This window comes from Vulpes lagopus, chromosome 8 (assembly GCF_018345385.1).
Source record: "Vulpes lagopus strain Blue_001 chromosome 8, ASM1834538v1, whole genome shotgun sequence".
Lineage (NCBI taxonomy): Eukaryota > Metazoa > Chordata > Mammalia > Carnivora > Canidae > Vulpes > Vulpes lagopus.
In genome coordinates this window covers 100,235,305-100,257,184 of record NC_054831.1, presented here as the reverse complement: position 1 = coordinate 100,257,184, position 21,880 = coordinate 100,235,305, and the positions used below count along the sequence as shown (strand labels likewise).

The 21,880-nt window shown below is 35.2% G+C and overlaps 1 protein-coding gene across 3 annotated transcripts in view; it reads right to left on the bottom strand.

Annotated features, from left to right (window-relative positions):
* The window catches only part of CWC27 (CWC27 spliceosome associated cyclophilin), a 184,957-nt gene that overhangs the window by 24,636 nt on the left and 138,441 nt on the right, over positions 1–21,880 (bottom strand). For 2 of the 3 annotated variants that reach the window (XM_041765647.1, XM_041765648.1), the window contains exons 12-13: positions 9,913–10,022; positions 5,423–5,526 (exon numbers count right to left, since the gene is read on the bottom strand). In XM_041765647.1, coding sequence (XP_041621581.1) covers positions 5,423–5,526; positions 9,913–10,022 — 214 coding nt within the window. The remainder of the gene's footprint in view (positions 1–5,422; positions 5,527–9,912; positions 10,023–21,880) is intronic. The other variant, XM_041765649.1, reaches the window with a different exon arrangement.

The window sequence follows — 21,880 nt, the reverse complement described above, 5'->3', positions numbered from 1 at the left end:
TTAACATGACATATGTTTATTGTTATTTTTAAGTGATTTAAATTTTTTAGTTTTAATTTCTAATAAGATAAATATCAGTGGATATATTCTATACAAGTAAAAGCTCTTTGGAGTCCTCACTAATTCTGGAAGTATAAAGGGATCCAGAGACAAAAAAATTGAGACCTGTTATCCTAGCTAATGTAATGGGTAAAGAAAATCTCTCAATTGGCTAATGTGGGCTTTCACTCCTCTCTCAGCATGTGTCCTTTTACCTGTATTTAGGTTTGTCTACACTAACTTATTACCCATGGCTGTGCTTGGCAATGTCCTGATGGGATGAAGTGCAGACTGTAATTAAAATATTCTTTTTTTTTTTTAATATATTTTTTTAAAATTTTTATTTATTTATGATAGTCACAGAGAGATAGAGAGAGGCAGAGATAAAGGCAGAGGGAGAAGCAGGCTCCATGCACCGGGAGCCCGACGTGGGATTCGATCCCGGGTCTCCAGGATCGCGCCCTGGGCCAAAGGCAGGCGCCAAACCGCTGCGCCACCCAGGGATCCCTGTAATTAAAATATTCATTTGTAGTTATTGCATCCTTTACTTGATACACCACTAAACCATATACAAATTATAGTATGTGTTATATATAAAAGGTGTTAAAAGCTTTGCCAATGAAATGAAGCTATATCTTTCAATGGTATCTTAAATGGTTCTAAATGGGGCTAACACTCAATAATTACTTTTACAGGGGGGATCCCTGGATGGCTCAGTGGTTTAGTGTCTGCCTTCGGCCCAGGGCGTGGTCTTGGAGTCCTGGGATCAAGTCCCACGTCGGGCTCCCTGCATGGAGCCTGCTTCTCCCTCTGCCTATGTCTCTGCCTCTCTCTCTCTCGGTGTCTCTCATGAATAAATAAATAAAATCTTTAAAAAAAATTACTTTTACATTCACATTATTAAATTTTCACAGTTTTGGATACTCAGACAACTGGTACCGGTTATGCCCACACTATGCTAATTACAGAGGAACACTTGAAATCTACTTCATGCTAAATCTTGGTTCTTGAACTCTAATCTCTAACACAAACAAATTGTGACTGATGGACAAACTAATTTTTGATGCAAGTCCAGGTGCAGTAGTAAAACTGAAAAAAACAAACGAAAAAATAATCTAGATCCAAAAGTTCTAACCTATAAGATTATCTATCTTAGAAGGAGAATTTGTTTAGAACCAAGAACAAAACCACTTAGACCTGAGGATGTTGAGGAGTCATGATGAAATCTGTACCAGTTTATTAAAAACAGAAGCAAACCAGACTGTGTTTGTATTTCTTAAAACTTTACAAGTACAAAGCTAAAATGTTATTCTCTTTCCCTAAGTACTGCAAAGTACCTTAATTAATTCTTGAGATTCTAACAGCCCTAAAAGCAAGTCATAAAAATGAGATTTACATGGGAATATAAACTGGAGTGACATTTTGGGAGGGCCACTTGAAAATATTTAGCAGAAACCTAATATGCATACCCACTGACTAAGAAATTCCAGTTTTGGAATTGATCTGGAAAAAAATGGCAATGATGAAGACACATGGATGTTCATTACAGTGTTGTATATAATTATAAAAACTGGAAAGAGCCTAAATATCCAACACAGGGGTGATCAAGTAAACTATGGTTTATCATATAATTAAATACTATGTGGCCATAATACAAACATAGAAAAATTAATCATAAAGTTATGTATGGCAAGGAAAAGTACTTACCGTACACTGTGAAGGGGAAAAAAGCAAGTATATGATCTCATTTCTGTATACAATATGTATAGGCATAAAAATATCTGGAAGGGTATAAATTAATAGTATTTATTGTTGAGTTTGGGATTACAGGTGATGTTTATTTACTTTCTTTGAGGGGTCTGTATTCTGGTTCTGCTACAGTGAACATCTTTCCTTTATGTAATAAAAATACTTACTTGAGGCAACCATGCAATTGTTAGTGTTTCTCTAATTCTTATGATACTGGATACTGTATGTACTATGGAAAGTGGTAGAGGGGAGAGAGAGGAGAAGAGAAGGAGGGAGCAAGGCAGACATATTTTATATTGTTGATTATTTTATCATGTATATTTGTTGTAAAGTATTAGGTTAATCTTAGATTTAACAATCTGGAAAAGATTTCAATGGAACATAGATCACAGGATCACACTCTATTCTCATAGATTTAAATTTTCTTCTCTCCTTGGAGAGCTGATTTTGTTCTGCAGGAGCAGGTGGCTTTCTTTTTTATGTCTTTCTACTATCTTGTCAGACACAGCTCTCTCAAAACTTTTTTGGGAGCTAACCAAGCTTTATCTAACCGAACCCCAAATGGCATATGGACTTCATCCACATGGTCATATGAATCTGTTGGCCGATGACTCCTGCCCTGTATCTAATTGATTTTATGAAGTCCATGCTTGAAGAAAGATTCTAAAGCTATAAGAGTGTGATGCTGTGGGATGAAGGAATGTAGTGGCAAAGAGGCTACTTTAGTTGCTACACTGGAATCTGGGAGCCATCACTGCCACCAAATATTGGCAGCATATATCCCAACAAAGGAAGAATCCTAATAATTTGGAGTGAAAAATTTCTATCATGCATTTCAGCTTAGATCTACTAATAACACTTCTTTAAATGTCTTGTTAGACAGTGAAATCTGGGAATAATTATCAAACACCATATACAGTGTTTACAATAGAATCATATTTCTTTTCTTTCTCTCCCCCCCACTTTTTTTTTTTTTGCATAAAAAGGAGAATGCTGCTGAATGGTACCCAAATGTCTGTTGTATACCATGCCAATACGGCAGCTCAGCCAAAAATGCGAATAGAATAGTTTGCCAAGTAAAAGAAAACATAACAAATTGGTAATGGTTTCTATCTTGACAGAAAATGAAAATGATCCCTCAATGTGTGGTCACTCATGCGGACACATAAAAATGTCTGAGAAGCAATCATTTTACCTCAGATAACAGACCCTGACAGTGTAGTACAGCACTGGCTGACTTTCACTTCTTAGAAAAGCGGTAACCGTGACCTACAAAATACTCTGGTAACCATGTAATTTATGCATAACACACATGCACATGCCATGCACTCATAATATTTGCCATAAATCATTTTGAATACAAGACTTCTTTTCTGAGTGGAATATACTTTATGAGAGATGATCTAAATCACTAGAGACCTGATACAGTTGAATGGGTGTATTGATGAACAGAAAGGATGTTGCTGCTTATCAGGTTACAAAGATTTCAAAGTCTATATTGCAATAAAAAAGGTCCCATGTATTCTGTATGATTCTGTGTCATGCCTTGAACACTAAAGGTATTTTATTAGAATTCGGATAAGACAAATACAAAAAATGTGTAGGTACATAGTTTACAGTTCTGACTTTCTGTTTAAGAGACTGCAATAGAGGGTAGAAATGAACCCCCTGAAGACTCGGTAATGTGTCCTTACCTTATTTACCCTTCCTTTACCACTTATTTTTGTTCCCCAGATGGAGAAGTGGTCAACATCACTGACCATTGATTTTACCATCTGGTAAAGTTTTTCCATTTGTTTACTTTCTAATGAGGATGTTAGAACATAGATTGTACTGTGAAATCACAACAAAAGCAAGAATGACAATTTTAAAAGCACTAATTGACATCTGAAGCTAATGAGGAATTCACAATGAGAGAATACTGAACCAAGTGGCTAGGAAGAACCTTGGGAAGTTAAATGGTCTTGCCAAGTTAAAAGTAAATTTGAATCCTGCGGGTTATGAGTTTCAAATGAAACTTCTGGGTTTAAATTTGTTGGTGACTTTCCTGTTCAATAAAAAAGGACTTAAATGGCTTATAAAAAGGTTAAAAAAACTTATTGGGCATCAAACTGCTCTTACAAAACACCATCTTGATGAGTTAAGTGTAAATGAATCAGAAACACATGGATCATATTTCCTTAAAAAATGCATATGGATTCAAAAATAAGGGGAAGAGGACTTGGCAAAACATTTTTTTTGTGTGGTGGCTGAACCCAAAACATTTGAAAGATATTTTGAGACATTCAAGGAATCCAAAATAAAACTAAACCTGTCCAGTCGTATAAAAAACAGAAAGTTCCTCTATGTAATGTGCATTTATCTATATGGGTCAATCAATACTCACTGAGCCTTCCCTTTTGTCAGAGGACTATGGGAGAAGCCAGCTACTGCCTCTAAGCAACTTTGAATTTAAGCAGAAACAAATACACAAAAGTAATAGAAACCAATTAAAAAAGTCTCAGGGTTAAAAAAAATATATAACCTACATCATACAGAAACTATATATTGAGAAATATATAAATACTTAAGGGTCCTAGGGGAGGTAGGATTCATTCCATTCTAATCGTCATGCCCTCAGCCCTTTTGATTAAAGTTATGTAGAGTTGTAGAATCTTACTTACTTAAATGCTTTCTTAGTAAGTGTTTTTATGTCTTTTTTAGTGTGTGTCCCAGCCTTCTTTCCTCCACCCTCTAGATTTGTGAGCGCTCAACAAATCTTGCTGACTGGTTTCCTGGAGGATGGGAGTGTTGAGCAGTTTTGAAATAGGAGAGAGATGCTGTCTGGCAGAGAGGAGTGAGGCTATGATTCTGGGTTGGGGTAATGGCACATGTGACAGTTCAGAGGCTCCAGAGGGTGAGTCATATGTGGGGGGTGACCCATTGGCTTGCTTGCAGCAATGTGTTCTAGCCAGGGTGGAGTGGGAGGTGAGGGCAGTTAGGTGTGGGGAGTCCTAATATACTACATGTGAAGTCAACTGGAGGACAGAGGAGTGTGATAAGGGAAAGCACGATTCTTATTCCTTTTTTTTTTTTTTTCTTTTTGCCGTTATAGGATAAAGTGCTAAGGATAGGACATGTACGAGTCATTAATTCCTTTATTTCTTATCAGTGTCTTAAAAAGCTGAAAAATAGCCAAAGAAAAAAATAAGTTGACTGTGTATGAATTGCTAGGATCCTGTAGGTCATAAATTTTAAGAGGAACTTAGTAGGATTATGAAATGTATTACTGAGTCCTAAAATGTTTGTGGGAAAGTGTAAAACATTAATGATTTAGAATCTTTTGAAGCTGGTTTCTAGCTGTTTAATGTGGATCTTATCTTTTCCACAATATTAGAAAGTTATTTAGGACAGGGAGAGTGTCACATATTTCTTATATATTTTCTGCTGGCTAGCACAATACTGGGAACACACCAAGCACTCAATAAATGCTTACTCAAGTGAAATGAAGTCAAAAGGTGCTGAGGCCCTGTGATGACAAGGGTTTGATGAAAGGTGAAGTCTGAAGGGAAAAAAAAAGTAGGAATGTCCTAACAGCATCTCTGCTCTGAGCCTGTCTGTTCACGATTAATACAGAGGAATCAAAAGCCCTTACCATCCTTCATCATCCTCTACTTCTGCTTCAGAAATGTCATTCTCAGGAGTTTCAGCAATTGCTTGAGTGAGTTTAGATTTAAACTGGTTCAGCAGTGCCAGGGTCTGGAATAACAATTGTATTGCTAAGTTTTCTGATAAAGATAAATAGGACTTTATGAGAGACACTGAAGTTTGGTAGAAAATATAATGTGAAACACTAACACATAAAGCACTTAGATAAATTTTTAATTTTGAAGGAAAATATAACAAAATTCCAGCAGTGACTGATATTCACAAACTTGGACAATGCCCTGTTTGCACTTACACTGACATTTTCTCTCAGACATATGTGACTGTTTCCTGATTTGGGGAACATAAATTTGCTTATATAAAAGATGCTTAAACATTAAAATGCATGCTTATTAGTGGCTAATTTTTAATGTCCATCAGAAAAGGAGGTACTTCACTAAAATATGCTGCTAAAACGCCAATAACAAATACTATTTGTCATTGAACAAATTTCCAAAAATGTAAAAAGTTCATTTTTAAGGAAGGTAGAATGGATGAACACAGTAACTCTTGGAAGATGGATAAATGGAAGTGATATTTTCAGAAGCTATTTGTATTTATCACAAACTTTAAATAATTCCCTTTGATTCAATCACTTCAATCCTGAGAATACATGAAGAAAAATAATATGAAACACAGAAAATGGCTTATGCAAAAGATGTACACTGCAGCAGTATTCATACAAGTAGAAGAGTGGGAACATGTTAAAATGTCTGTCAGTAATGAACTAGATAAATTTGCTAAAAAGCAGTGACTATGCTATTACACTATTATTAAAAATTATATTCATGAAGCATTACATTCTATTGTTAAGTAAAAGAAATAGTACATAAATATCATGTTTCAGTAGGTTTTAAAAAAGGGGACATATCTCTGATTCTTGTTTGTCTTCCATGTCCTTCGTGGGTAACAAACAAGTGCCTACAATTTTGTAACCACATTGCACCCTGGCTATAACTCAACAGATGACTCCAGAATTTGAGCAGAGAATAAAAGTCGGAAAAAATTTTTTTATCCTACAACTTAAAAAAGGATGTAATTGTGAAATGGGGTGAAGTACTACCTGTCTAAAAAGCTGCATATCTAATTAAGATCCTGACATATTGAATTCAGTACTAAAATATTCATATTTAAGAAGGAAAAAGGTATTATAATAATAGTTCAGTATGCAAACAACAAATATAAATAGTCAAAATAAATTGCTAGGCTCCATAATTTATCTAGGAAATACCATCAAGACCATGGTTCATGAAAAAATTAAGTAGATTTTGGTGGTCCAGAACTTAAGCTCAGTCAAGACAGGTGGTGCAAGGAGCAAAAAACAAAACAAAGGCAGTTATTGCTAAAAATGATAGTGAAAGTGCCTTATATATGCTTTGTAAGTTCTGTAAAATTTAATGCCCACATGGACAACAGATAAAAATATGGCCATAGCTGTTGAATGAGAGGAGTTTGGGGGAAGCACTGTAAATTCCTACAGAATATCCTCAGAGGGATTCTGAGGGCTGCCTATAGTGCATTAGGGTTTAGATATTTGATCTGTTTCCAGAGCAGTAATTAAAAGACTAAGCTCTTCAAACAGTTTTAACAGATAAAGAAGGCATCCCTTGTTTTGTAACCTCACTCATTAAAAAAGACTATTGTGCTTACAAACTTTTATTGTATTTGCTTTATAATAAAAAAAGCTTAATTTAGAAATACTAGAAAACATAGAGAAGCAAAACAAAAATATCTATTATCCCACCACTAGGAATAATAATTGTTGACATTTTGGTATATATCCTTCAAGGCTTTGGGGGTGTTTTTGTGTGTATGTGTATGAGCTTAGATTACATCTGATGTATATTATATAAGATTTATCTCCATATGCATATTTCTATATCTATAGCTTAAAGTAAATCCCATCAATTTTTAATGGTGGACTTTTGTACATTTGGAAATGTCTTTTCTGAAGGCATAAAGGAAAATGAAAACAAAGTAGATTTCTTAGTGGAATCAAATTTTTAAATTTCCTAGAAAATTACACGGGACCTGGGTCTTCTTCCTTGAGTTGAAAGTGGCAAGAGCCAATTAACCGGCTACTGGCATTTACTCAGAGAAGGGGGCCTCTAACAAACAAAAAACACCCTCTTGGCTTTTCTTAGCTTCTCCTGTATTCGAGATTGGATTTTCTCTAGCTGCATTCTAAAGGCAAGGGAAGACACTAGGCAGAGAAGCAAACATCACAAAAATAACGGGGCACAACACAGAGTAAAGAAGATAGGATTTGGGGGCTCCTGGGTGGCTCAGTTGGTTAAGCATTTGCTTTGGCTCAGGACATGATCCTGGGGGTCCTGGGAAGGAGCCCCACATCAGGCGGGGAGTCTGCTTCTCCCTCTGCCCCTCCCCTCACTTGCGCTCTCTCTCATGTCTGTTCTTTCTCTCTCAAGTAAAAAAAAAAAAAAAGAAGATAGGATTTACATAGAGACATTTCTGTTTGGCATCTGCAGGGGAGTTAGTCTTCTAGTTTTTGCTGAAGGAATGAATGGCCAACTACTTAGAGCATGGCTCTTCAGCACTGTGAGAGCCTTCCTAGCAAGCAGAAACTGTTTTGAAGAGGCCCTGCCTTTGTAGACTTTGTGCATGCATATCTACACAGAAGAGGCTCTTCAACTGGCCTCTGTACCTCTATTCCTGTCCTGGTTTCAGTATGTTCTCTATACTATAGCCAGGTTGGAGGGATCTTTCCAAACTGCAAATGAGATCATGCCACCTCCTTTTTTCAATGGCTCCCCGTTGCTCTTAGGGTAAATATAATAAATTTCTTAATATGGCTCAAAAATGCCTTGCATGAATTGGCTTCTGCTTACCTCTCCAGCCTCATCTTTCTCTTAGTTTATGTTATTGTTATAGTTAATATCTTATAGTTTTTGCAAAGAGATGAAATATTTCTTATATACTCTTCCTTTTGTCTGGCTACCTATCTCCTGTTCAACCTTCAAAGTTCAACTTACTAATCATTTTTCAGGGGAGCCTTCCCAGATTCTTAGGCCATGATAGGTCTTACTGTTATGTATTTATATAGTTCCCTATACTTAACCTGTCATAATGCTCACCTTCTTTTATTGGGATTACTTAACTGGCTCTTTTCCCCAGTAGCTCAGAGAGGACAGATACGTGTCCACCTTGTTTACCACCAAATACACTGATTAGTACATGGTTCTTAATAATTATTCGCTAGGAGGCAAAAAAGAAGAATGCTTAAGAGTGGTCCTTAGGGTAGCTTTGGTAGTATACTGACTGCTATTGCTATTCAAAGGACTTTGTGATTCCATGAAAACAAGTTAATAATGTACTTTTTCTTAATTTCATTTAATGTGCCATTTCTTTTGAAAATTACTCAGATTAGTTCTTTATAATTTCTCCTATAGCTGACTTCTTATAGAACTTTCCCCATGATTATTTTCATGCTAAGTACTGATGAATGATCCTTTTTTACCAGTAACTAGGTGTCATTTATAATGCAGTCCCTGATTAACTTAGCCAAATAGACTTGTGCTTTTTAATTTACTTTTATTTTGCCTATTTTATTTATATACCTAAAATGGCATGTTCTCAAATAGATATGTATGGCAGCACCAAAAATAAAGGATTTTGGTCTTCCCTTTAGCTTTTCAACATGAATGGCTGCTGAGGAGATTTATTTCATTGAATGCTAAGTGTTACATGATGTATAAAATTGACTTTCAAATTGTTGAACCATCTCTTTTTATTCTTATTTCTAACAATCTTCTTTGATTAGTTCTTAAAGATTCAGAGATTATTTGAAATAAGCAGAGTCCTGTATGATTACTTACAGTAGAAGTCAACTAGTGGACCAAATATCTTATTTATAGGCAGTGTACAATTTTGAGCAGATTGGCTAGTCAGCATGTGAGATGCTATGCTAGAAGAGATCTCTTGATCATTTATAATCACCACTTTTCCATTTCACAATATTTATTTAGATACCTGGCTATCTGAGAATATGTGGCTTTACAAGGTTCCTATGTTTGAAATGGGAGTACAAGGTTGAAACCTGAAAGTTTTAGGCTTTGCCTACAATGGCTGGAAAGAACATGAATGGTCAAGGTTCCTGTCACCCCACTCTATACGAACATATCCTTTTTCATTTTTATTTTATTTTTTTAAATATTTTATTTATTTATTCATAAGAGAAACAGAGAGAGAAAGAAGCAGGCTCCATGCAGGAGCCCAACATGGGACTTGATCCCAGGTCTTCAGGATCATGCCCTGGGCTGAAGGCAGGCATTAAACCACTGAGCCACCCAGGGATCCCTCCTTTTTCATTTTTAAAAGGTAATGTTTTCCTGATGTATAATCAAATTAGGCTTCATTAGCAACACTTGAAGACAATGAAAAGGCAGTGCATTACATATGGACTTAGGCTTGTCAAGTTACCTGGTCTTCCCGAGAAGTTCCTTTCTTTGCCTGTTGCTTCCTCAAAGCTTCATACTTTTGCTTTTCTCTTCTGTATTCTGCAACAGCACCATCTGGAGCAGTTTCTTCCTCTAAAGAATAATAGAATATTCTTAGAATAAATAGTAAAAAGGCTATGTGGTTTCATATTAACAACTATGCTTATTACAGAAGAGTAGGTCAGATACTGGGATTGGTTTTTACCCATTTAAAAATCAAACCAATAAATGCCACCAGCTCCACAAATATTTCCTATGCTAGACAGTGATGGATATTAATTTATGAGGCAATTTTATAAACATCTTTATTATATAATGTACTACTATAGTTTTTCTCACTTGTTTGACTATAAAATTACCTATCTCACTTTAAATTTTTCATTTTCATTTCCCAGCAGTATACTCTGAATAATTTCCTTAGTTTTATATTTCAGTTCATTAATTCCTTGTTTAATTGTATCTAATTAGTTTTTAAGTCCTGACCAGGTGGACAGTTTTTCTAGTTCCCATTTCTCTTGAGCCATGGCCACATCTCTGTCCAAGTCTGAGATTAAAACTCCAGCTTCTAGCAAGTAGAGCCTACATCTGGTTCCAGCATTCCCTCGGGCAATTATAATATCCGTTTGCCCAAATAATGCTCTGGTTATGCCTCCTCTTCGTTTCTGTACCTAGGTCTTTTTTTCTTTACTTTCTGTCTCTGTCTTTCTGTCTCTATTTCTCTCTCTCAAGCTTAGCTAAGTATTTAAATTGGGCTGGATCATATTTTATCCAGCATTTCTATATATTTGTAGGAGAAGGAAGTTCTGTGCTAACTCAGTTCATGTTGCCAGAACAGGAAGTAGCACATTCATTTCTCATATGCTTGAATCCCCTTGAATAAACAAAAATTGAATAAGTGACTGGATGATTTTAGTGACATAAAACTGGCTAATAAAATACACAAGGAGTTTGAAAAATTTAGTTTCTCTAAGTACAGGCTGTTCTTTTACTTTTATTATAAATCTCAATATATAGTGGATGATAATTCATAAATAATAATGATGTAGTCTGATGACTGTCATTAACTGAAATTCCTACAAAGCATGCTAAATGAATAGGGATGAAGTATGGTGGGAAAAAAAGAACATTTACTAAAGCCTATATGTTGGCACCATGCTTAAGTGCTTTATCTATGAAGGATCCATATACCAAAAGAGGAAACAGAAATTAGAATATGATAAAACTGCGATTTGAGCCTAGGTCTGTATGGTACAAAAGGCCCACACTTGTGCCCTACTGACTTCAATTAAAGCTTTAATCAGAAAATAAGATTTTTACCTAGTGTCTCTCATATGGTGGGCATTCTGAGAAATGCTAGGAAGGACATTTAAAACATAAACGATACCAGCTTTTCATTCTATAATGTAATCTACAGGGTGAAATTAACCTAAGATAGGTGAAAAGAGTTAAGAAACCAGGGCTTTGACTTTAAATATCAAATTGCTGATTCCTTAGAGGGCCTACAGCTTACCTGTGTTATACTGTTAGAATAAAGTATCTTAGCTATCTTGGAGATAAAACTAGGTAATATATGTGAAAAGGTCTGAGGAAAAGAATGGTCAACATCACTATAATCAGTTTACTACTGGAGTATCAGTTCATGAGAGCACCAGAGCTAGAAGTTACTTTGAGGATTTTCTAATCTAATCTACCTTCTCAGTTTATAAGCGAGTGTTTAGGTAAGTCAAGTTACTCAGCCAGTCTCCCAGGGGGATCTCCAGCAGAGCCTGGGCTAAAACTAGTGTTCTGACTCTTAGTTTAGGTGACAATCTAAGTTTTAAGTACCGTACTTCTGTCCCTGCATGTTATAAAGAATGCCTTTAACCCCTCCTCTAAGAGCTAGTTGGAAACTTAACCCTTGCTTCACTTAAACTCTTTATCTCAAAACGTTTTTGCTCTAAACATGAAGGGATGATGACTACTCAACTGTGGTTACTTAGCTCATGAACCAATGGTATCCAACTACAAATCTCATCTTTTTAGATAAAAGGCTTATTCCCTCCATTGTCTCAGGACCAGAGTTCAGGGAGCTTAACAGCTCTAAGTAGCTGTTACATTCATTTTTTTTTTTTTCTAAAAAAGCTTATCAAATAATCATTATGTATCAGAAACTGTTAGGGCTACTTATAAATTATTTTGAACATACCCAGTATTTCAAGGAAATTTTTGAAAAATTCCTGTAATAAACAAAAACTTTTATCCAAATAAAAGTAATATATTACTGCTAATAGTAAACAGCATTTGAAAACAAAAGGGACAGACTTCAATGGATATAAAAAATATCAATGCTGCTGATACCTAGTTGTATCTTTTTTCTTTTTTTTTTAGATTTTATTTATTAGAGAGATAGCAAGCATAAGTAGGGGGCAAAGGGGGAGAGAGAGAAGCAGGTTCCCTGCTGAGCAGGAAGCCGGACATGGGATTCAATCCCAGGACCCTGGGATCACAACCTGAGCCAAAGGCAGATGCCCAACTGGCTAAGTCACCCAGGCACCCCAGTCTAGTTGTTTCTTATCATACTTTTTGGAAGCTAAACTATGTATTTTCTTTTTAAATCAATTTTTGTATATACCAGTTCTTAATTCTAGGAAACGTACCAGACTTGAAAGTAGATAACCATGATAGCTAATACTTTAAGTACTCATTATATTCCAGATGCCAGTACCTGAGTTACTTGATTAATCCTGATAATCAAACCTATGGGGGAAGGCATAGTATTAGCCCTATTTTGCTGATATGGAAACTATAGTAGTAAGAGGTTACATAACTTACTATTAAGGGACTATGAACATGAGAATATAGACCCATGTAGTCTGACTCTAAATGACAAATTCTTAACCAGCTTGGTTACTTCTTCATGTTTGACACACAAGAAAACTTAGGAAATATTCCAATTTGACATAAAAAGGCATCAGGTAACCAGTTGGATGTGTCTGATGCAATAAAATCCTGCCAAAAAAAGGCTCTAAATTCCTCCAAGACCATAATTAATGGGAAATACAGTCTGCCAAACAGTGGATTTATGTAAATAATTTCCACCTAGGAAGACTCCTTTATAACTCTTTTCTGATAATCCTTAATTAGTCATATGTCCCCCCCTCATTTGAACCTTTAGACAGTTTTAACTACTTGTCTGTATTTGCCCCCTAGGCTACAAACACATACAGCAGGAATTATGCCCTGTTTGTGGCCTAGCATATGCCTTGCAATATAGTATATGCTCAATAAATAGTAGCTGAATGGACAGATGAACAATTTGATCATTTTTAGATCTTTAATTACAACAGTGTTTATAGTTACCTTATTGCTCTTGCTGGATGGAAAGACTCCCTGAGGGACTTGTATGGGCTTAGGGCCCTTAGCATACAAATACTTTTACAATAGATAGTTGTTTAATTGAGTTATAGATAAATAATTTCTGACACGTATTAAATAGAGGTAAGAGGAACAGAAGTCAACTTTAAGGCAGTTTCCTCTGATTACCTGAACACTAAACTTTTTGGGTAGAATCTCTGTAAGAGTTATACCCATTCATTGAGGTTTTACCATCTCCTTGAGGAGCTACTGGGGATATACTATGTATATTTCCCCTAGTCAGAATGCCTATTGTTTTGTTTGTTTTATTAGGAAAATCCATTATGGAAATGACAATATTGGGAATATATTCTTTGACATTAAGATGAGAGCTTATGTATAATATACTTTTTATTATCATTTCTTGTAATTATAATCCATAGTGTTTACTGAATGACAAGAGGTGAAATTTGTACTAAGTTTGTTTTAAAGATAATTGCAAGTTGCTTAAATGACGTCTTTAAAAAGTGAATCACTAGAAACCTGGTCTCTTTATCCAATGAAACTGCCGAAATGAAAATTATTCACAATAAAGAAATTATTTACTAGAGGTGTCTAAATGCACATTTACAAAGTCTACACAGAAGCTTAGGGGAAGACTAGGCTGAAAGTTTAATTTCTTTCTGTTCTGTGAACTAAAATAAGAAATCTATGATTTATTCATTTTATTTAATCACTTTATTTTCAGTATATTTATTGTTACAAATTGAACAATACTGGCTCCATCTGGTGGTCAGAATAAGCCTATAGTTCCAGAGTTCCGTGAAGATATGTCAAAAGTTGTTAAATAATTCAGGGGCTACCTGAATTGAACACTGAACACTGACATATGCTTTAACGCTGAACAGTGATTAAATGCAATTCAGTCTACATTTTCTTTTTCTTTCCATTTTCATCCTAGCTTCATTGCTTCATGTTATTTTACACTTAAAGTAATCCTCAAAATAAAGTAAGAATATTTTCCTGTGTTTTTCTGTTAGCTGATTTGAGAAATGTGAAGGTAATAAGTTATAATACAGTTAAATTAATCCAGACTTTCAGACTGTATTCTATTTTGGAACATAAACACAAAAATACTGATTTTTACTGTGTATTTTGTAAATTTGACTATGATATGCTTTGGTGATGGTCAGCTTTTGTTGAATTTAATGGGAGTTCTTTATGCTTCTTAGATTTTGATGTCTGAGTCCTTCCCTACATTAGGGAAGTTGTCAGCTATAATTTGTTCAAATAAACCTTCTGCCTTTTCCTCTCTCACCTTCTGGGATTCCTATGATATAAATGTTACTGAGTTTTAATAAGTCAATTGAGTTTCCAAAGTCTACCTTCATGATTCATTACTTTTCTTCCCCTCTTCTTTATCAGTTTCATTATTTTCCATTGGCTTCTCTGCTTTGTCCATCCTTATTTATATGGTCTCCATTTGGGCTTGCATCTTAGCTACAACATTTTGGATTTTGGCCTTACTAGATTTTAGTTCTTTCACCTCTGCGCAAAAATACTGATTTTCAGTTGTATTTTCTATTAAACATTTCTAACAGGGGTAACCTGTGAGTGAATGAGAGTTCATATCTAGGGATTCTGTATATTTACAACCTCCTGGCTACATTTGCTTATTTGAGAAAGAGAGCGTGCAAGAGAGGGTGAGAGAGAGCACGAGTAGGGAGGAGAGGGAGAAGCAGGCTCTCCATTGAACAGGGAGCCTGATGCAGGGTTCCATCCCAGGATCCTGGGATCATGACCTGAGCTGAAGGCAGATGCTTAACCAACTGAGCCATTCAGGTGCCCCTTAATATTAATTTTTAAATTCACTATAAAAGGAGCATGTCCACAATTACAACAGAAAATAAAGAACTAAGAAGTTCTTAGACAGCAATAACCCGCTCCTTTACAGACGGAAAAACGGAGGTTCAGAGAGGTCAAATGATTGTGCTAGGCTTGGAATATCAGAAACCAGATCTTATGACATCTCAATGTTATTTTCTTTCTCTATACACTACTATGTGTACTTTCTCTTTGGAATATGTAATCACTACAGATGTATTTCATTATAGTCTAATAATCACTTTGAAATTATATACATTTAAAGTATGCTGTGACTATAAAATGGCAGGACTTCCAATATAGATTTAATTCTCTAGGAATTTTCATAATTTTAATTTTTGTTATTTTCCCTTAAGATTTTTAAAAACTTGTTTTGGGGCACCTGGGTGGTTCAGTCAGCGAAGCGTCTGCTTTTGGCTCAGGTCCTGATCCCAGGGTCCTGGGACTGAGCCCCACTGTGCTTGGGCTTTTGCTCTCTCTCTAATAAATATATAAAATTTTAAGACAACAACAACAACACCAAAAATTTCTGTTAATACCCTGGTCCTACCCAAATACAAAATTTTACCTTTTACTTTCTCAAGCATATTGCTTTGTTGAGTTTACTATTCAAACAGCAGTCATGTTGGTAATAACTGATATAACAACACATAGATTAGGTACTACAAAGTATTATGCCAGAAATAAATTCAAATGAATTAAATGAACTTATCTAATAAATTAAGAGATGAAGAGAACTTATATCAGTAAAGACAGGTTCTGAAGCCTAAACATGAAATTGCTTTAAAATTGCTTTAAACTTAAATTGTTTTAAGTTACAGTTTATTATATAATTCTATCTCAAAAGCTTTTTATCAGATGTTTCTCCATTTTCTTAATGATCACAAAAAAACAATTACAATACAAAAATGATTACTGAGAATTATTGAGGGACATGAATAGCTTCTCTTCTGGGGCTCCAACTTTCCACCTGTCAGCTCTAGTCTGTTGTTTCTTTTCAAATTTACTTCATTCTTCCTCACTTAGACCCCAGGACTAGAGCAAAGATTGATTGATATTGCCCCCAGGTCTCTCAACAGAGCAGACTTTGCACTTCTCCAGATGGCATGAGCCACAATTCTTGCAGTTTGATGGCCATTTTGATAACATCCCTATGTTGACCTGTCATTCTGGATGTGGAAACTACAAATTTTATATTCTGTGTTGTAGCAATAAGAAAAAAAAAATACAAAATTCCTCAAGATAAAAAGATTTCATGAAGCCAATCAGGGAGGATACTGAAGAAAGAATTGCTACCTAACACTGCGTAAGGCTATGATTACCCTGGCAAATTAAACACTTCAGAGTATCTGCATTTATAATAGCACTTAAAGGAGAGTTCCAGTGTTTTGTAGTAAATTCATGAGACACTTTTCTCCAAGTAGATATAAGAGTTTACAGACCAATTCAAAAATAGTCCTTAAATACTTGCATGTGTGATATGCACGGGTTTCTTTTTATCCCGTGTGACTGAGGCATTGAAACAATAAAGTGACTAAAATATAAGACCATTACTACTAGTACTATCACTGCTTTTAGGACCTAGCATGTCTGAGATATAATACTAAGAACTCTGTGCCTGCTTTCTCACTTAATTCTGTAACAACAGAATGGATATTATCGTCTCTATTTTGTGCAAGAGGAAACAGAGGTTTAGAGAGGTTAAGTATCTTGCCCAAGGTTATATAGCTAATAAATGATGGAGAAAGGATTTGAAATCAGGGCTGTCAGACTTCAAAGGCCATGCTGTTTTTATTCTATTACACTGCAAGCAGTTATGGGGAAAGGGGGGGGGCACTAGTGTATATGGGAGTGAGTGAAACATAGATGGTTCTTGATGTGAAGGAGCTTATAGGCTGGAAAAGGGATAAGATACATATACTCTTTTAACTGTGCAGTGGTACCAACGACATGAGAGGTCCTGATAAAGTACTTAGGAAATCCCTGCAGAGGAGACAGGAAAAGTTGGGAGGAGGAAGTGGCAGCAAAACTGGGCCTTGTTAGAGAAGGAAGATCTAGCCAAAGCTGGTAGAAAAGACATCATAACCAAGCAGGGAGGCAATATAGTGCAGGATGCCATGAGGAAGACAAAAAATGTTCTGTGAAAGTGAAGAATGGGTGAAATAAGATGGGGAATAAGGAAAATCAGAAAAATCTGCTTATGCATGCAATTACCTAAGGGCTGGATTAGTGAACTGGAACTTTATTTTGTTGAGTAACAAGTAGACACAAGACATGTCTTATAGGTCTACACTACAAGGAAATAATTTATAAGTATTTGCAAGCCTTTTGTAAAACTAAATGAACTGTGTTGAACCACCCTGGACTGGTATGTTGTTTGAACTCATTTCTTTCTTTTTTTTTTTTAAAGTATTTTTGTCGCTTTTTTTTTTAAAAAAAGATTTATTTATTCATTTATGATAGACAGAGAGAGAGAGAGAGAGAGAGGATAGGCAGAGACACATGGAGAGGGAGAAGCAGGCTCCATGCCGGGAGCCCAATGTGGGACTCGATCCCGGGACTCCAGGATCGTGCCCTGGGCCAAAGGCAGGCGCTAAACCGCTGAGCCACCCAGGGATCCCCTGAACTCATTTCTAAAAAAAAAAATAAAATAAAATAATATTTTCTTTATATGATACTAGTTTGAATTAGTTGATAGAACGGACACTAAAGTTCCAAGTTTCCTGATGCCCACACTTCTCTTAATGAAAACAGTGCCTTCTGCAGTAATTCAGTGAACAAGAGGACAAAGGCCAGTAAGTAATAGAGAGACAGAGAAAGACTGGCTCACAAAATCTTGTTGAGATTTTCCCCTAATCAGTTTAGGAAAGAACTTTAAAAAGTATCTTGGTAAAATTATTTTCCCAAACCTATCAGAATATTCTACCTTCAAGGTGAAGTATGTGCAATTACTTGAAATTACTATACCCAGTTGTTTCAGAATTTTTTAACCTGCCTAGACCGTATTCTCTGCCTAGGTTCATTTAGTCCGATTCAGATTTCAACCTTCTTCCTCAATTTCTATCTTAAATATCTCTAACAAGCTGTATTTTGAGATGAGGTGAGGATAGGACAGAGATTATCAAGTTTTGCTTCATCTGAAGTCGACCTGTGTTCAGATGTGCTTTCTGGAACCTGGGATTGGAGTCTGAGTTGGATGGGGGTCACCTTGCTTAGTTTTACTGATAATGCTGTGAGCTGTACGCCAGATCTCAGTCTGCTGATTCTGGCTTCCAGTTAATAGGTCATTTTGCTTGTGGCTTATCTTATTTTATTTATTATTAAATTGTTTTTTAATTTTCTTAAGGAAATAATGCTTTGCAATTTTATAGTGGAGACTATTGGACAGAAGTTCTGACTTCTCAAATCTGATTCAGTTAGGCTGAGTTCTAAATGTCTTTATTGCTTTGGTTTCTTCATTTGCAAAATGGAAATTATAGAACTTGCTTAATCTACTTCTCAGACTGTTACAGAACTAAATGTGAAAGGGCATGTGACAAGACTTTGTAAACTTCATATTATATAAATATGAGGTTTTATTATTTGGCATTGAATCCAGGGCACCCTATATTATAAGCTACTTTCTAGCATGGCTCCCTTCAAAAGATTAAATCTCATTTGAAGCAGCAAGGAGTAGATATAATATTTTTCACTTTATTAACATGTTTGTTGGAAAAAAATATTTCTGTATATTAAATCATATTTTCAAAGCACCAATAAAATTCATAACTGGAAGAAGTGTGGGAAATTCATTTGTGAAGCAAATTATCAAAACTTAATTTATATTTCCATAAATGTGGATGTTCAAATGTAGCATTCTTATAATGAGGCTTACCTATAAATCTGAATTTGCTTAAAAATAAGCACTATCTGGCTGGTTCAGTCAATGGAGCATTCGACTCTTGATCTCAGGGTTGAGTTTGAGCCCCACGTTGGGTGTAAAGATTACTCCAAAAAAAAAAAAATCTGGAAAAAAAAAGAATAAGCACTATCTGCTGGCATACAGTAGGATGGAAAATGCTCTGCTATTCTTATCCTCTGCCTGTAGGACACTTGTACAAATAGTGCTTTCCATGTGCCAGTGAGTATTCTAAGTGCTTTATGCATGATAACTCATTTAAATATAACATGGAATGAGTTGCCACTGGAAAGACATATCTTTTGAAAAAAGCTGAAATTTGGAAAGGCATGTAATGAGTGAATGCCAGTGAGCTTTGACTGACATGGGTACCAAAGCTAGGCCCAAGAATGTGAGTTCCTAAAGGGCAGGAACTTTTCTGTTTTATTCTTCATTTTATGTCTAGAGATTCAAATAATGCTTATAAGTTTTCAGACACTTGACAGATATTATTTACAAGAATTAATATTTTTTTAAAAGATGATTTTTCAGAAGAAAATGAATTCCTAGAGAAACTAACTGAAAGGAAGTGGGGAGAAGGAAGGGACAAAGCAGAGGGGTCTGAATAACTGGCCTTCCTTGAAAAGCTGCAGTTATTAGGTTCCACCTTAAGCTTAATGGTTCTTAACATTTCTTTTGTGGTATTTGCAGCCAAAAAATGATCCGGAAACAATAGAAATATAATACTCATTAAGATGATATATCAACTAAAGTTAAAGTCTCTGAACTCTATATTACAAAAACATGTGCTACAGAAAGAAAAAAAAATCTTTTAAGGTGCCTGAGCTTTGAAATGGCATTAATTAACACTTTTAATAAAGAAGGATTATTTGGGTTTGTTTGATTAATTTCATAAGCTGAAATCGTTACTAAAGCAATCTTACATTTTTTTCTTGGCGAAGTGAAAAATTTCTCACCCTCTTATTTTGGATTAGAACACAATTACAGACACATTCTCACTGATTAATTTTTTAAAGAAAACCTTTGGCTTAGTCACAAAACAAAGCCAACACACTGAATGGACTGGGTTCAATATTTTGAGTTAGCAAACTCACATTCTGTTCTCAGCTTTGTCACTCACTGGAGTGAAGGCTTGAGTTGCCTCCCAAATGCTTTGTCTCTATTGTCTTAGATGGTAAATTCATTATTAATTACTGTTTAAGGCATTTAATGTAGTAAATTAATTAGTATGCTACATACTGTTAAAATATCTCAGGCAGTACAAGTATGGATAATAGAAAAATAAGCAAGCCAACCTTGAGAAGTATTTCTGAGAAACTGAGTTGCCTGGATTCTATCCCAATAGTCCGCCTAGCATCTTCACAAGATACCAGCAGTCTTTGGCTGTAGTAAATACTGCAATCATTGTGTCTTTAATTACAATCAAATCAGTAAGAATAAACAATTCTTCTATATATGCATCATATGGCAACTCATCACAGTGTAGTGTAAGGGACTTCTCTATGGGTTTTGTGGAAGGCAAAGTACAAAGGACTTATTTTTGTTGTTGTTTTTCTATGGCAGACTCACTCTCCTTATGTCACGGATAATACTGAAAATAAGATTTTCAGAGATAAATCAGACAAAAGTGGTAAAAAAGGATACTGATGCTAATTCTTGGTTGGGATTATTTGAAAGGGGACCAGACTGTAAGGTTGCTTCTAGAGAGAAAGTATAAAGTGTCTTGTGTACACTGCCAAATAGTAACAATAAAAATATGGATTTACATAGTATAATAAAACTTTTATTATCTTTCTTAGGTATTGGAAGAGTAAATAGATGTTCTGTAATTTAGATGCCTAAATTATTATAGTAAGTGAGAGGGTAAAAATGACTGCATAAAAAATGCCATATCCTTTCCACTCTGTTTCACACACACAACTTGCAAGATAAGAAAAGGTGCCATGCTTTCTTTTATCTCCATGCATTTGCATGCACTGTATCCTTCATTGGCAACACTTTCAACTAACTTACTCACCTGAACCAGTAGCTTCAAAAATTTATAAAAGTTGAGAGGTTTCTAGTGTACAAAAGGACCCACTTGAGAGGTGAGAAGAAAATATTAGAATCCTTTATATTTATTTATTGGTTATTTATTTATTTATTTTTAAAGTAAGCTCTGTGCCCAGTGTGGGGCTTGAACTTATGACCCTGAGATCAACATCATGATCTACTAATGAGCCAGGCACCCTAAAAATGTTATTAATATTTAAACTATTGTTTTTTTGTTGTATGTTATATATAGTATATAACCTATGTCTTTGGTTATACCGACATATGAGTCACAAATACATATAAAAATACATGTTTTGGAAATGCTCACAATATATTTTACAACCCAAATGTCCATCAGTTGACAGATAAACAATATGTGGTATAGCCATTGAAGGGAATATCATTTAGCTATAATGGGGAATGAAGTATTTGCTACATCCTACAACACAGATGAACCTTGAAAATATGCTAAGTGAAAGAAGCCAATCACATTCATATGAAACATCTATAACAGAGAACTCTATAGTGATATAAAGCAGATTAGTGGTTATAGAGGGCTAGGGGAGGAAGGGAAGGCTGAACCTGTAGCAGGAGATGGTAAAGGGTACAGGGTTTCCTTTTGAGATAATGAAAATGTTCTAAATTGTGGTGATAGTTGAAGGTATCTATGAATATACTAAAAGTCATTGGATTGCACACTTAAATGGGTGAATTGGATGGTATGTGAACTATATCTCAATAAAACTGTTAAAAATTAAAAACTTTATTCTGCAGGTGTAATAAAACATTTTTGAAGACCAAT